At 39.0% G+C, this 16,888-nt stretch overlaps 1 protein-coding gene across 1 annotated transcript in view; it reads right to left on the reverse strand.

The window, feature by feature from the left end:
- Nucleotides 1-16,888, reverse strand: part of nsmfb (NMDA receptor synaptonuclear signaling and neuronal migration factor b) — a 62,430-nt gene that overhangs the window by 32,795 nt on the left and 12,747 nt on the right. The window contains exons 2-5 of the mRNA XM_059338176.1: nucleotides 9,947-10,008; nucleotides 7,641-8,405; nucleotides 6,259-6,331; nucleotides 2,168-2,173 (exon numbers count right to left, since the gene is read on the reverse strand). Of these exons, the coding sequence (XP_059194159.1) occupies nucleotides 2,168-2,173; nucleotides 6,259-6,331; nucleotides 7,641-8,405; nucleotides 9,947-10,008 (906 nt within the window). The remainder of the gene's footprint in view (nucleotides 1-2,167; nucleotides 2,174-6,258; nucleotides 6,332-7,640; nucleotides 8,406-9,946; nucleotides 10,009-16,888) is intronic.

A 16,888-nucleotide genomic window follows, 5' to 3' on the forward strand; every position in this document is an offset into this window, starting at 1 on the left:
ATTATATCTCTCCTGGCCTGGGAACGCCTCGGGGTCCCCCAGAAGGAGCTGGATGTTGTAGCTGGGGAGAGCCACAACATGGCTTGTCCCACTGCCCCCGCGACCCGGCCCCAGATAAGCGGACGAGAATGGGTGGATGGATATACAGAGTATCACAATAACTTTTAAATTAAATCACGTAATTCCCCAAAATCAATCACAACTGCAAGTTGACACTACAAAATATATGTGGTCAAATGTGTTCTAGACCACCTCAGCATGCGGTCTGAGTGATCCAATCACAATGCGTCTTGGACCCTGTTTACACTTGTATTTAGTGTCGACCACTTGTGATCCGATAGCCCAAGACTTATTCTAACCAAGTGTAAACAGGATGACAGTTATTATATCAGCTAGCTAACGCTAACACATTGACCAGCTAAAACTATCACCTAAACAGCTTGTCATGGACAATAATATAGAGACTGTATCCCCAATCGGACACATCTGCAATGCCGCACTTTCTGATGTTTTCACGCTCATTTTGAGTAAGATCACCACCACTAGTGTAGGTATAATTGATTTACATATTTAACAATCTACATGTGAAATTTCATTTATGTACATGGAGATTTACATATCTAAATACGAAAGTCAATCTGATGACAGAAAGCAGTAAGAACGCTTGGGCGACACTCAGGCAACGATCTTAAAAGCACATCTGTATTTTTTCTGTACTGTATTTTATTGTGAAGGACAGAAGTACGGTCCAGTGTGTTGATAATGACGGTTGATAACGGTGATATTTATTTGGCTTACCGAGAAACATCCAATTTCCTCCGAAAAAACTCCAGGAGATCCAAGTGTCCGATTTGGGATACAGTTAGCTCACGGCTAATTCACTAGCGTTAGCGTCCTGGAACTCCCTCCCTGAACATCTACGTCAACCCCAGTCTGTGGACACCTTTAAAAAAGGGCTTAAAACTTTTTCGTTCAGGGAGGCATTTTTAGGTTGTCCCTAGATGTTTTTATTATTGTCTCTGCACCTTAATCTCTTAATAATGTACTGTGTCTTTTTTATCTACTGCTGATTTTAATGTGTCTGAGTTTTCTTTTAGTCTTTTGTCTATTTTGTTTCTGGTTTCTGTAGCACTTTGAGATTTCCTTATGAAAAGTGCTTTACAAATAAAATGTATTATTATTATTATTATTATTATTATTTTGCCGACTCTGGTAAACCCAAGGCTAACATACACGGTTCAAGCAATATACGGTTCGAAAAAGATAAGAAGTTAGACTTTAGTTTCACACCATTTAATTAATTGGAAGCATAACATGATCATTTATTTAGTAGTAATTGTGCAATTTTGATAGAATCTTCGCCAAACGGTGTCCGATTTAGGATACAGTTACGTTACATCAGTTTACCATTTGAAAGTTGCACTTTTGCACCTTTTCACTGCTAATCTGATTCTGTGTGTCTGTTTTAATAAACTCTCTCTAAATGCAACACTAATGTCAGATATATAAATACATATTGTTACAGCTCAGCCTGTGTCTATCTTTAGACTTAACCACAATGCAATGGCTTTGCAGGAAGCAATGCTTTGCTTTTTATCATGGTTGCATTAGCTTCCAGCTTCAGGTTGACTGACTGACCACGGAGCGTTTTTAGACCAACAAATGCATAGAAGACCAATAATAAAAAGCAAAGGAGCGATGCTCGTCCATCATTCAAAGAGTGCTTAGAATCTTGTTATGTTTTCAAGATATCGTTGTCATAGAAACAAAACCCACACGCCGTGCCACAGTAACATGGTGTACAGACACATGCCACATTAAGTCTGGAACAACTCATCACTGTGTTAGTGTAGAGATGATTTTTAGAGGAAGTGCACCAACACTTAAATACCTTCACTTGGTCACGTATTTGTGTAACCCATGAATGGAGAACATGACTGTGCAATCAGAGAATTTGGTATTGTCATTTCATTCCTATAGTCTGATACAATCTATGACTTCAAACACCAAGTCCAGCTGATACTGAGGTGGACACGGGGAAGGACACAGCAGACTGAATAGCACAAGCCACATGGGAGAAGGGTTCAAGACATGTTACCTAACTGACAGTGAGAAAAAGGAAGAGCAGCGAGAGAGAACAGTGGGGGCAGTTGAAAGAGTTACTCACGATATTCTACAGTCGTGGTTTGGAAAGCCGCCACATAGAGAGGAGAGGAAGAAAAGAGAACAAAGTAAAAGACATGTTAGCAACAGGGCCAGTCAAATATCCCACTCACACATAAATTAGAGACTACTTAATGTTGAATTTCTCACACAAGCAAGAACAACTCAACACAAGTGGAAAAGCCCAGACGTTGAAGTCGAAATACCAGCCAGCAAGGACAGAATCATGTCAGTTTATCAGGACAAACACTGAAGATGTCAATGGTGAAAAGAAGTGAGAAACAGTGTTGAGATATTGATGGTGATGATGATGATGGTGATAATAATGATGCACATACCTACTGAATGCCTACATACCTACTGAATCTGACCAAAATGTCTTATTAGAATAAATCAGATTAACTGCTTCAGGCTGTTTCTTTTTTACATTTTACTCACTGTGGCCTTGTTTTTCACTGCAATATATAGTTCCTGCACAGTCATGGCTACAGGTTGGATGACATACATCCATACTGCCCTACAAAGTCTAACTGCAGTAACTACATTTTTGGTCAAAATTGAGTTATAACTAAAAATGAACTCCTTGATGTCTGTTTTATCTTGTGACAAAGTTTTAGATTTCAATTTTGCTTTATTTCAGAGAAATAATGACATAAAAACCACAAAATCCAACTCAAAATCAAGCAGTAATTGCACTTACCACAGTCTGCTTTGGATATATATACTAATTTAAACATAAAAATAATATAAATTATAAGTTTATTTGAAAGGGAAATTATTATCTAGACACTGATGAAGTAAAAAAGTGAGATAAAATTATATTAAGACTAAAATACAACATTCCTTTATAATATTAAGTCTAAAATACACAAATCTTTGAATAGAATTTATAAAAAAATAAATCTGTAAATGTTTATTCACTGAAAACTAAATATAAAAGCTGAAAGAAGACAACAACATTATAGTTACTGCACTCTGTTTCTGCATTACTATTAGAACATTTTACAGCAATGCAGTAACTACGTATTTGGGGTCAAAGGTCAAATAAATCATCATGATTTTTTAGCATAAAAATTACATCATCAATACATGTAGAAATAAGTGTCATATCACTTATCTACCTATAACACATTTGGCTGGCCAGTTAAAATACGTTAAAAAACTTTAAAGCAGTTTTTTCTCAGTTTTACCTTTTGTGTAGTTACTGCAGTTAGACTTTGTAGGGCAGTATAGACTGTATATTAATAGTGGACATAGTGACCGTGACGTCCACCTGTTGGTTTGTGGACTGCCCGTTTGGAGCATTGACTTCGGCACGTTGCCATGGATACGCATAGCTTTTCTTCTCTTCTGATCACGCCCTGTTAGCCAGCTGTCAATCAAAGGTAGCCACGCCCCAAATCATATGATTCTTTATCTTCTATTTTCTTCTAAATGGCGCCATTATCTACACAACTAACATCAAATTGTCTTGAAGAAGATGTTTTACTGCCAAATGAGACCATAGTGTTGTCCTAAAAACATTTTCTGAGGTCATAAATCAAGTGAGAAGTTTTCTCATTTTGTATTGAAATTAATGGACTCAAATGCTTCTGCAGCCGCCGTCAGCGCCCCCTTTTGGAATTTTCGGTAGAATGCAGCTTAAGGCACTTCCTGGTTTGCCTCCCTGCTCAGACCCAGAGGTTGCCGCCTGCATACATCATAAAATAAGTAATAATAATTATTTTAAATAATGTTTTAAAAATTGGAATGAAATGGAGTATTGTTTTTAACAGGATAGTTATTCCAAGCAGTTCATTTTTTTGCAGCATTTTAAATGAGTAGTGTAGAATAAACTGATTTTGACAGAAATATCACAATTTCAACCTTTGTTTTTGGTTACAGTTCATAACCTATGATCTGTTCAAGGACCATCAGAAGTTCAAACTCTAACTATAATGTCTGTTTTCACAGATTATTTCCATGATAAATGGCTTTCAGAGGGTTATGGACTGCATATGGACAAATAGTTTGATCACTTTGATTAAAATGGCAAACTGCAACAAACCCCTCACATTAGAGGTGACAGACACTGATTGGCCTGTCATTTTAATCAAAGGCCAGTGTCAGGTCCATATATCAGTCTGACCCTAATAGGGATTTGAGCAGATGGAAACAGATGGAGAAGAAGAGGAGACACGCTGACATATGGAGAGAGAGAAGAGGGAGCATGGTGGGTGAGCTTTGTCTCTTTGAGGGTCATAATTATTAGATCTGGGTGATAGGTGATAATTAACTCGTCACCAAGAGTGGAGGGTGTGTGTGTGTGTGTGTGTGTGTGTGTCCTGAACACATGTTCTTTCTAAATATGGTCAATTCAATTCGAAGATTCTTGATGGAAGTTGAAAAGTTTTGTTCTGATCTTTAAATGGGCCCATCTTAATGTCAAAAGTAATACCCTGGTCACACCAGCATTTGACAGGGGATCATTTTTTGGAATAATAATTTAATAGCAAAGAAATTACCAGTCGTGGATTAAAATAAATCCATATTCAGTCTCATGTATGTCATGTTTGGGCTGACAACCCAGGATGCTCTCCAGAGCGCTACACTGCAAAAAAGCCAACTTGTATTTTTTGGCCTAAAACAGTGATTTAAGTGGGTAAAACTTGGAAATATAAATTATTGACATTTAGGGCAATAATGTAAGTTAGCACAACAAAGGAAGCCAGTTGTCTGCTCAAAAACAAGTTGGTGAGTTGTTGTTACTTATATCTTTAAGTTGGGGTTCACAACAAGGGACAATAGTTCTGATAACTCTTATTTCTTTGTTGGGAAATTTGGTCATTAGCGAAAGCTAGCGGCTAACTGATGCTAGCGGCTAACTGATGCTAACGGCTAACTGATGCTAGCGGCTAACTGATGCTAGCGGCTAACTGATGCTAGCGGCTAACTGATGCTAGCGGCGCTGCTTGTTACAGCTACAAGAGTAGCCATTAGCGTATCAATGCTAACTCAAAATTGTGGTCACAACATTAGCTGACATTTCATAGCAGCGTTACAATCGTGCCAGTTGTTGCCTTGAAATTTTGAGTTCACCCAACTTTTCTTTTTTTGCAGTGTAGCATGTGTGCAACTATCAGGATGCAGTAAAACTTTACAATAACCATCATTTATAAATGGTAAACAGATAGTTTATTAATGTTTAATCATCATTTATAAACTGTATATAGGCCATTTAGAATGGTAAATACATATTTTATTAATGTTTAACTAACTAAATCATTTATAAATGGCAAATAGATGGTTTATTAATGTAAGTTTACTTTACCATTAACAAACCAATAAATTATAATTAATAGTTTATCAATAGTTTTATTTGAACTCATAACATTTTAACACCATATTAAGTATGTTAATGATTTTGAAATGATTCATATACCTTTAAGAAATTGGTTGAAAACATTAAAATATTAAATTTGAATAGCAATTTGTAAATGGTTAATAACTGGTTTATAAACCATCTATAAACATTACTTAGTTGGTTATTGTAAAGTTTATTGTAAAGCAGTTCATGTTATAGCCACCAGTGTCAATAATAACAAGGATTTCCTGAAAGGTACACACAGAAAAAGAAAATGTTCAATTAACTAACTTATTTCAATTAAAAATACCATTTTTATAAAAACTTTTGTTTTTGGATTCCTACAGTGTCGGCTGATGTGTCGGCTACACATTATTCAAATTCAAATGCAAAAGTTTAGTTTGAAATTTTGAATTAAATTAGGCTACAACATACTTTATGAAATAGAAGTGTTAGTTTGGTTAAAATAGTGTTTTCTTTATCAGCAGCCAATGATTTCCACAGCTCAGAGACAAACATAAAGGTGAATCAGGAGTGGACAAAAAACAAGTACTGCCTTCATATATTGGTGAAACCAACAAGTGAGAAATGTGTGAATGCTCAATAGGATTTTGTAGTAGAACACTACATTTGAGCTGTAAGTGTTGGAAGGAAAAGGCTGAGGCACATCCTGCCAACACGGCGGTGGAGGTGCAGTACGATGCTGTGATGCTCCGAGTGGGAGTGAAGGCGGATTTCCATGCCATACTCACGCCTGCATGGTGGTGGTGGCTGTCTGAAAGCTGAACATATTCTCTTTGGGGAACCAGCTATTAGGATTGTCCTCTGCAAGCACACAAACAAAAGCAAGAAGAGCAGAAGGAGCTAGTGAATGCATGATGACAGGAGAGTGTGAAGTATTACATCATTATTGTTACTTCAAATATAGCATTTTTAAAAGTAAACATTTCCTTTCCCTCTAGCACAGCGATGGGCAACTTAAATGCTGCAGGGGGCCACAATTTTTCATGTTCACTACCACAGGGCCACATATAGGAGCGTGCACTTAACCAGATATGATGAAACTGTAATTTTAAATATGTTTAATTTTAAATATGTTTACAGGGCAGTAACTTAACATATTTCATGCTCAAATGCATGTATAACAGTATAAATAGGAATACAAAAGGTTAGAAGCAAATAAAAAATAAGCACTTACTGTGATTTCTTTTTTTTTTCAGTGCAAGAACAAGAAAAGAAAGAATCTTTTTATGTTCATTTTGTGTCTTTTTTTGATGGTGTCATCACTCTAGCCTCACCATAGGGTCACATTGGGGGGATTTTTTGGCGTCTTTTTGTGTCATTTTTTTTTTAATTTTGTGTCTTTTTTGTTAATTTTGTGTCTATTTGTTAATTTTGTGACTATTTGTTTACAGTGCAGTAACGTAACATATTTCATGCTCAAATGCATGTTTAACAGTATAAATAGGAATACAAAAAGGTTTGAAGCAAATAAAAAATAATCACTTACTGTGATTTCTTTTTTTTTTCAGTGCAAGAACAGCAGACCAACATTCATTGCAAGAAGTAATTTTGTGCATTTTTACACTGCACTTTTAAGATTTGGAGTTCTACTGAGGGCCACCTCAAGTGAGGGAATGGGCCGTATACGGCCCCTGGGCCTCCAGTTGCCCATCGTGAGATGATTTCTGGGGGTCGCCAAATCATGAAGTCAGTTCTGTCTCCACTGTGTCATTTTGTATCTTTTTCTGTGATTTTGTGCCTTTTTTGTCATTTTGTGTCTTTTTTGGTTATTTTGTATCTTTTTTAGATCATTTTGTAGTCAATTTGTGTCTTTTTTGGTCATTTTGTGTCTTTTTTGGTCATTTTGTGTCTTTTTTTGACCCTTTTATGTCTTTTTTTGTCATTTTGTAGTCAATTTGTGTCTTTTTTGGGTCGTTGTATCAACTGAGTTTGTATGATCTGAACTGTGTGTGTGAGATTGTGTTCAGTGAGCGGGGGTCGCGGACAACATGCATGTTAAATTGGGGGTCCTGACTCAAAAAGGTTGAGAACTACTGCTCTATACGATATGCTAGAGCAGTAGTTCTCAACCTTTTAAGGTTAAGCCCGTTTAGCCCACAGCAGTCTTTACCTCTGTCATCGGTCGGCGCTCGCTCCTCGCTGTACATCCGATCCAGCTTCTTGCGGGGCTTCCCTCCATCCTGCGGTGAAGTCTCCAGGTCCAGGGAGCGCTGGCTCTGACACGGAGCCCGGATGCAGGTCACGCAGTCTGGGGTGTAGTCGTCCCGCGACCCCCCTCTCCTCACCCCCCAGTCCCGGATGTTGCTAGCGCTGCCCGAGCTCTGCAGCGGCTGCGATGACGCCGACGGGCCCCCGTGATGTTGGTGGCCGTTTGGGTTGCTGCTGCGGTGATGGCTACTACTACTACGGTGATGGCTACCACAAGCGGCCGTGCCGGACGGCTGGCTGGTGCAGGACGGGTGATGGCTAGCAGAGGGCGGGGCCTGGGACAGAGGCTGCTCCCTGGAGCCCTTCAGCACCTCCAGCTCCAGGCTCTCCTCGCTGCCACGCCCCCCCAGGGTCATCCCTCCCTGCCTGGTGATGGTGTACACCCTGGCCGGCTTCGCCACCACGCCCCCCTCTGGCCCCCTGGCGCCGGGCGGGTCCTCTGTGGAGAGGCTGCGCTCCGCGGAGAGTCGGCGTTTGGAGGGGCCCGAAGGTGCTTGAGTCTGGAGAGCCTGAGACTGTGGATAAGCACTGGGGTTGGATTGGCTGGGCTGGGTGGGCTTAGCTATGGGTGAGCAGTGGCTCTGTGGTGTCAGATTGTTATTGTGCAGGCGGCTGACGTCTGGGGAGTCACAGTCCTGACTGGGGAAGGTGTCAGATAATAGATGATCTGAGGAGATGTGACAGAAAAGCACACAAAGTGGCAGATAAATCATGTTGTCTGTAATTTATACAGATAAGTACCTGATGTAAATGAACAGACTGTTTGTTGCGCTTTGGGATTCGTAGATTTGGCAGCAGAGTGGTAAACATTTGTGAGCCAGCAAAGCTTTTGGGAGGATGAGAAGGGAGAGCAGAGAGGAGGCTGTGTGAGAGGAATGATGAAAGATTTGGAAATGGATGAGCTGCTACAGTACATGAGGGGCTTTGTCCTGCAGGGTCATGGAGGAGAGATGCTCCTTTTCACAAAGTAAGCAGCTGGAATGCTGCAGGCTTGTCAGAAGTGTTTTTATCGTGCTCCATGCGGACAAACAAGTATGGGACCTGTTTGTTCCACAGCTGAAAGCTTTATTTTACAAAGCAAAGCTAATTATCAGGCACTTTCTCCACAATGCATATGTTTCAGTGATAATTGCTCAAATTCACGTTAACTAAAGTTAAACTTTGATTTATATCAAAGTTATATATTTATATACAAATATCCTTCACCTCAGCAAGAGAATGAGCTGATTACCTAATCAAAAATCTGAAATTAACAAATTTCACTGTGAATTTTGCAGTTTAAAAAACTGATATCTGCTGGTTCTGAGGCGGATTTTACAGGACACTGACAGCTGAGACATTATGGCTCAAATGCATGTATAACAGTATAAATAGGAATACAAAAGGGTTGAAGCAAATAAAAAATAACCACTTATTGTGATTTCTTTTTTTTTTCAGTGCAACAACAGCAGACCAACATTAATTGCAAGTAATCTTGTGCATTTTTACACTGCACTTTTAAGATTTCATGTTTTTGGTCATTTTGTATCTTTTTATGTTCAGTTTGTGTCTTTTTTTGATGGTGTTATCACTCTAGCCTCTCCATAGGGTCACATTGGGGGTTTTTTTGGCGTGTTTTTGTCTTTTTGTGTCTTTTATTGTTCATTTTGTGTCATTTTTTTGTTCATTTTGTGTCTTTTTTGGTAATTTTGTGTCCATTTGTTTATTTTGTGACTATTTGTTTACAGTGCAGTAACTTAACATATTTCATGCCCAAATGCATCTTTAACAGTATAAATAGGAATACAAAAGGTTTGAAGCAAATAAAAAATAACCACTTACTTTGATTTCCTTTTTTTTCCAGTGCAGAACAGCAGACTATAAGCAGCTTTATTTCACAAAACAAGGCTAATTATCAGGCACTTTCTCCACAGTGCATATGTTTCAGTGATAATTGCTCAAATTCACATTTACTAAAGTTCAACTTTGATTTGCACAAATATCCTTCACCTCAGCAAGAGAATGAGCTGATGACCTAATCAAAAATCTGAAATCAACAGATTTCACTGTGAATTTTGCAGTTTAAAAAAATGATTTCTGCTGGTTCTGAGGCGGATTTTACAGGACACTGACAGCTGTAACATTATGGCTTTCACTGGGACTTGCCTCAGTGTGTGTGTGTGTGTGTTGCTGTTGGGTACTAGAAAACAACTTTAATGTTTCACCCACCTGCTCCGTTGCGGTTCTCTGGGTTGGTATTGGACAGGTATTCTCCGAACGCTCTGGCTGCTCTGTAGAGACAGAACAAGAGCAGCAGTTAACCCTGAGCCGACTCTTCACACTCCACATAAACAGTCTGTCCCAGCCTCTTCATGGCTGACGGTCATTACATGCTACCAGTCAAGTGGTTTACATCACCACAGTCGTCTGTAAGAGTGTCCTCGATCCATTCTGTGTAACAGCATGTTATATAGTGACTGGAGCACAGGGCAACAGCTTGAAACGCTACAGCTCGCCTCCCCTACACAGCTGATAGGCCCCATGGGGGACTGAGGCACTGCATGTTCCGTCCATAAAACCATGAAATGTATGCAGCCATGTAAACATTTCATCAGAGCACACATACTGGAGGGATGAGTGACGGTCTGACATGCTGTGCAGAGCATCTATGCGGCAGACGGTCTCCAGTAAAACATATTGAGAGGACTCTAACGCTCCCCAGTACTGCTACTGTGAGACTTGGGGACAAGGCTGCATGTGTTCAAAACAATACATGCAACATCATGGCTGCATGACTGGTAAAAGTCCACAGCTGTTACCAGTAATGGAACCTGGGCTGCACAATTAATCGAATTTTAATCGTGATCACGATTTTGGCCGACACGATTAAATTAACCTGATCGTTGGCGATATTTCCATTTTAAAATGCGTTTCTCTATCTATCTATCTATCTATCCATCTATCTATCTATCTATCTATCTATCTATCTAATCAACACTTTCTACACCAGTAGTCCACCAACCACCAGGGGGCGGGGCCGTTTTTTCTCCCCTGAATAAATCCTGGTTGCTGATTGGATAGAACGCTAAGCAGGATGTGACGTAGTACTCACTCAGTACACGTCAACAACACACGCCATTTGTAAAAGCTGGTGAAGCAGTGTTGCTAACTTAGCAACTTTGTTGCTATATTCAGCAACTTTTCAGACCCCCTTAGTGACTATTTTTCAAAAATGCGGCTGGCGACAGATCTTTTTCTTTTTCACTTTTTCTGGTGTTATTGGAGACTCTTTCTTAATCTACTCGTCGGGGGCTGGTGGCTCGTTAAGAACTGGGGATTTCCACCGGGCAGGGAATGGCTGCGTCGTGGTTTTGCTCCGTCCTCTGCCCGGCGTCAATTCCCACCAGGCGCTTAACGGCAGCGTAGCGAGCCAGCCGAGAACACACGGCCATTCCGCGGTCGGTAGAAATCCCCAGTAAGAACGAGTCGAAGCAGCTCAGTCCTCCTGCAGCAGTCTCTCCCAGCTGCAGAGCCGGAGGGGATGTTAACCCCTTAGCGTCCAGTCTGCAAATTGCTAACAGGCTAACAGTTAGCTCTGTAGCAGTACAGTGTGTATGTGTTAACAGGCTAACAGTTAGCTCTGTAGCAGTACAGTGTGTATGTGCTGCTGCTGCTGCAGGAGGTGTTCACTCAGCAATGTCTGTTTGTTTACAATAAGCACCGGACACTAAAAACTGTTCCTATTGTTTGTTTAAAAGTAGTGCAATAAAAAAACAGATGTTTTCTCTAACATGATGAATAATCATGATTACAATATTGATCAAAATAATTGTGATTATCATTTTGGCCATAATCGTGCAGCCCCACTGGAACATATATCTGACCTTGAACTCTCCAGGATGCCTGCCTTGCTGTTAACCAACAAGATCTCCAAATATTTTTCTTTTGTTTTCACACAGGACAAGAGTCCCGAGTATGACATCCACCATACGTTGATCATTACTACGTCCGTAAGATGGTGGCGGAGCATGTTATGTTATGTTATGTTATGTTAACGTTTTTGAGAGGAGACCAGTCTGTGGTTGATGCGCGATTAACAATAGTTGGCTATACAATTGTCTATTGTTATTACAGAAAATCTTGGTATAAAGGCTCCAAAACGTTATTTTTTGTCAAATTTCAGTTCAATCTCTCTGTCATTAATAACATCCAGACTCTTGATTGTTCAGTATCACTGGCACAAGACGAGTCAAATCAGCTGTTGAACTAGTGTGTATCTTGTGTTATAGTTAGATGCAGATTTCAGATTTCTTCAGCTGAAACACCCACATAATTATGATACACATGTCATGAAAAATATAGGCCACACACACACACACACACACACACACACACACACTTATACAGCAAAAGAGTAAAGCCTATAATCACTCTCCTCCTACTCACTTCGACCTGGCCTTCCTGCCATCTGTACGTACTCAGACACACAGACAGACTCCCACACGGAGTGCATGTAGAGCAGTATGCAGAAAACACACACACACACACACACACACACACACATACTTGTTTTACATGCACACCGGGCTCAATCTCAAGGGACTGTGGTGAAATGGAATTGCTGTGTTGTTGCTGTTGCCTATGTGCTCGCCTGCTACGACACTCCAGGTAATTAAATATTAGGCTGCACGTGCAGTGGCGGCGCTCCCTGTGAAAACACCCCGCCCTGCCTGGATGATGGGAGTGGAGCAGGAGGAGGAGGAGGAGGAGGAGGAGGAGGAGGAGGAGGAGGAGGAGGAGGGCACGAGAAAATGCAATTTTCATCTCTGATCTCTTTGGTTGACTTTCAATACATATTCCATATGCTGAGAGGAACAACATGGCAGACACATCAGAGGACAAAGCAAAGCAGAATCCCAAACACACTCTGAACATATAGGAGCTCCTGGAAAAAGGGTCATTGAGTTTGCAATCTGAAACTGTGCTTAACACTTGACTAAACTCTACGTGAGACATAAGGAAAACTGGTAACACTTTAGATTAGGGAACACATATTCAACGTTAATTAGTTGCTTATTAGCATTCAAATAAATAACATATTGGCTCTTAATGAGTCATTATTCAGTAGTTATTAATGCCTTATTCTGCATGGCCTTATTATACAACCAGTAAGACATTCCTTCCTTACTATTAATCAGCAATAATTCTGAGGTTATTGAGGGAAAACTCTTAGTTAATGTCTTACTGGTTGTATAATAAGGCCATGCAGAATAAGGCATTAATAACTACTTAATAATGACTAATTAACAGCCAATATGTAACTAATTTGCATGCGAATAAGCAACTAATTAATGTTGAATGTGTTCCCTAATCTAAAGTGTTACTGAAAAACTTAATTTTTATTAATTTTATGGGGTTATTAGCAGCCTGCTCAGTCATTCATTTTGTAAAAGTATGAAGTTGAAGTTAAACATTTTGTAAATGGTTTAAATTGAAAATAATAACTTAAGTGAAGGCATGTAATGTGTCAGGTGTTGTCACTATTTGTTCTTCCCATTCATACAAAACAAAACAAACAACCTTGTGTGTTCAGTGGTAATTATCTGTAAGTAGGTCTGTGTCTTTGCTAAATATTTGGTGACATAGTTCAACTCATCCTCATAAAGTGTACAGTGTAAACACTTCTGTTAATCCTCTTCAGCTGCTCTTCAACATTTAGCACCAAATGTGTGAAACATACAATTTATGACATAACAGAGCATGAGACGGGACTCTATATATATTTAAGTCACAATGTTGTTATCCCTTATACACTTTTACAATATGAAATACTTGATTAATTGATAAATAAACACATTTTTATTACAGATTTATGACTAGAACATCCTGGACACAGTGCTGAGCTGCACCTCAAGTTACTCTTCATGTTCACACTGTTGAAGGTTGTTAGATGTTGGTTTGAATGTTGATATTCACTTTTTAATCTAAACTTTACCATTAAATTATACTAAAGCTTAATTTCAACCTAACTTGTGTGCACTGTAAAACCCAATGTTGCTTGTTTGTTAATATAACTAATTTTTCCTTTTCAATACAACAAAGATTCGTGCAAAAAGTCATTTTAACCTAAAATATTGAGTCAAATAGTGAGATTCATTTGAGTAAACTCCATTGTCTTTGTTGCCTTGACACTTAAATATTTAAGTTTAAACAACAAGTTGGGTTTACAGTGTGGAGAAAAAACTTCTCACTTGATTTATTACCTCAGAAATTTTCTACCGTCTGTGTTTGAACAACAACGAAAATATGAAGCAGTTTTCTTTTGGGGTCTTTGTTTTTATCCTTGTGGTATCGGTATCGACTTGAAAATTTTAGTATCGTGACAACCCTAGTAGACGGACAAGCTACGGCGGAGCGGATTCAAGAATTCCACTCTGGAGGGTGGTTTCAGATTTTTGCGTTTTTAAGCCCCAAAAACGCTGTCACCGTCTAAACCAGTAGTTCTCAACCTTATTGAAACGCGACCCCCAATTTAACATGCATGTTGTCCGCGACCCCCGCTCACTGAACAGAATCTCACGCGCACAGTTCAGATCACCCAAAAAAGAAACAAAATGACCAAAAAAGACACAAATTGGCCACAGAATGATCAAAAAAAGACACAAAATTACCAAAAAAGACACAAAATGACCAAAAAAAATACAAAATGACCAAAAAAAGAAACAAAATAACCAAAAAAAGACACAAAATTACCAAACCCCCCCACAAATTGACCAAAAAATACACAAAATTACCAAAAAAATACACAAAATGACCCAAAAAAGAAACAAAATGATCAAAAAAAAGACACAAAATAAGCAAAAAAGACACAAAATTACCAAAAACATAACAAAATGACCAAAAAAAGACACAACTTGACCAAAAAAGAAACAAAATGACCAAAGAAAGACACAAAATTACCCAAAAAACCCACAAATTGACCAAAAAATACACAAAATTACCAAAAAAATACACAAAATTACCAAAAAAGGAAACAAAATGACCAAAAAAGACACAAAATTATCAAAAAAGACACAAAATTATCAAAAAGAGACACAAAATGACCAAAAAGACTAAAAGACATTAACACACGAACACTTTAACACAATGGAGACAGAGCTGACTTCCAAAATGATTTGGAGACCCCCAGAAATCATCCCAATTGCGACCCCAATTGGGGTCGGGACCCCAAGGTTGATAACAGCTGGTCTAAACGAAAGGCAATGCCCATAAAATATTTTGTGTTTTTTACCCGTGTAAACGGGGCCTCTCCCTCCGGCTCTCCACAGACACAACGAAGGCTCCACATGCTCCCTGGGCCATCTGATAAGCTTTATCGTGGCCGTTGCCTCAGTATTTAAGCCAATTATTTAGAAGACACAAAACATAGAAAGGTTTTAACACATGAATTATACATGACAGTTGGATTCTGCTGAGCTCCGTCCAACTGTGCCTCATACTCATCATGTGCCCCGGCACAGCTGAGTTTTCTACTACTGCATGTTTTCAGCCATGTGACATGAGGAGGAGGAGGGGGGAGGAGAAGGAGCACGGTGACATGAGGGAGATGTGTTTATAAGACCGAAATAGAATATAAGGAGGGAGTGTGAAAAGGGGTGAACAAGAGAGGCATAATAAGTAAGGAACGAGGTTTAAATAAGGAGTTTAGACATATGATCCAGAAACTAGATGGCATAATGCTCGTCATGTGTCAGGCTGCTCCTCCTTCCATCTTTGCTGTGTGAAGGAGTAGGATGGCACACAGGGATGGAGCAGGGTATAGACGCCGGGGGACACATCGGCTCTAATTGCACAAACACAAGAGCCTCACGAGGACGGAATAAAGAATAAAAGCGTCCTCTGCTGCTTTGATAAAGTGCTTCTGCTTTTGCCCATGTGTCCACTGTTCTCTTTGTCTCGGCGTTCATCCGTACAATACATGTCGAGTACTCTGCATCAAGTCTGTGTGTTCCTTTGTACATTGGTAGCTAATTGCAACATGAGTACATAAGTGGCTGCAAGGCTTTTTATATTTAAAGTCCTACTCCTGTGACTTGTTTAACGTTAAGGCCTGGTTCAAGCATTCAGTTCAAACTTAGTTCGTTCCAATGCAAAAACATGAAGCTTACCAAGTATTTTATTCTTATATCTAGCAATACACTGCAAAAAAAGAAAAGTTGGGTGAACTCAAAATTTCAAGGCAACAAACTTCGATAAAATTTTAAGTTGGACAATTAAACTAAATATTTGAAGTTTTGTTTTTGAGTTTGCTCAACTCTGAATTCAGATTTTTGTCAACTAACTTATATTTTTACATTGTAATAACTTTTAATCCTTACTTCTGCTAACTTCTGCAATGTGCTGAATTGGCACGATTGTAACGCTGCTATGAAATGTCAGCTAATGTTGCGACCACAATGTTGAATTAGCATTGATACGCTCATAGCTACTCTTGTAGCTGTAACAAGCAGCGCTGCTAGCATCAGTTAGCCGCTAGCATCAGTTAGCCGCTAACATCAGTTAGCCGCTAGCTTTCGCTAATGACCGAATTTCACAGATTTCCCGCATTTCCCAACAAAGAAATAAGAGTTATCAGAACTATTGTCCCTTGTTGTGAACCCCAACTTAAAGATATAAGTAACAACAACTCACCAACTTGTTTTTGAGCAGACAACTGGCTTCCTTTGTTGTGCTAACTTACATTATTGCCCTAAATGTCAATAATTTATATTTCTTTTTTTAGTTTTTTTTTTTAGTTTAGGCCAAAAAATACAAGTTGGCTTTTTGCAGTGTAGTATCTTAATTATATTGTTTTGAGTATAATTTACCTACTGACCATAGCTTTATGTGCTTAAGTAATTATTAGTATTATTACGTTCTTATTTAATTATGTTATTGTTTAAAGACTTGTTTTTATGATTGACATTGTGAGCTTTTTCATGCTTTTTAAGCTATTCAACTGTTGAATATGGTGAGTTTTTACCTAAAATATTGGTTCGAATTGAGAGTTTTAGTTGCATGTAGTTTTAATGTTATTTCAAAAGCTTTTGAAACCATCAAAACATGTTCGTTTCAAGCATGCTGGCTCATTTTAATCTTACTACAGTTGGGCTATTCAAGCCAGAATTGCTC

Source organism: Centropristis striata, chromosome 7 (assembly GCF_030273125.1).
Source record: "Centropristis striata isolate RG_2023a ecotype Rhode Island chromosome 7, C.striata_1.0, whole genome shotgun sequence".
In the NCBI taxonomy this organism is placed as follows: Eukaryota; Metazoa; Chordata; class Actinopteri; order Perciformes; family Serranidae; genus Centropristis; species Centropristis striata.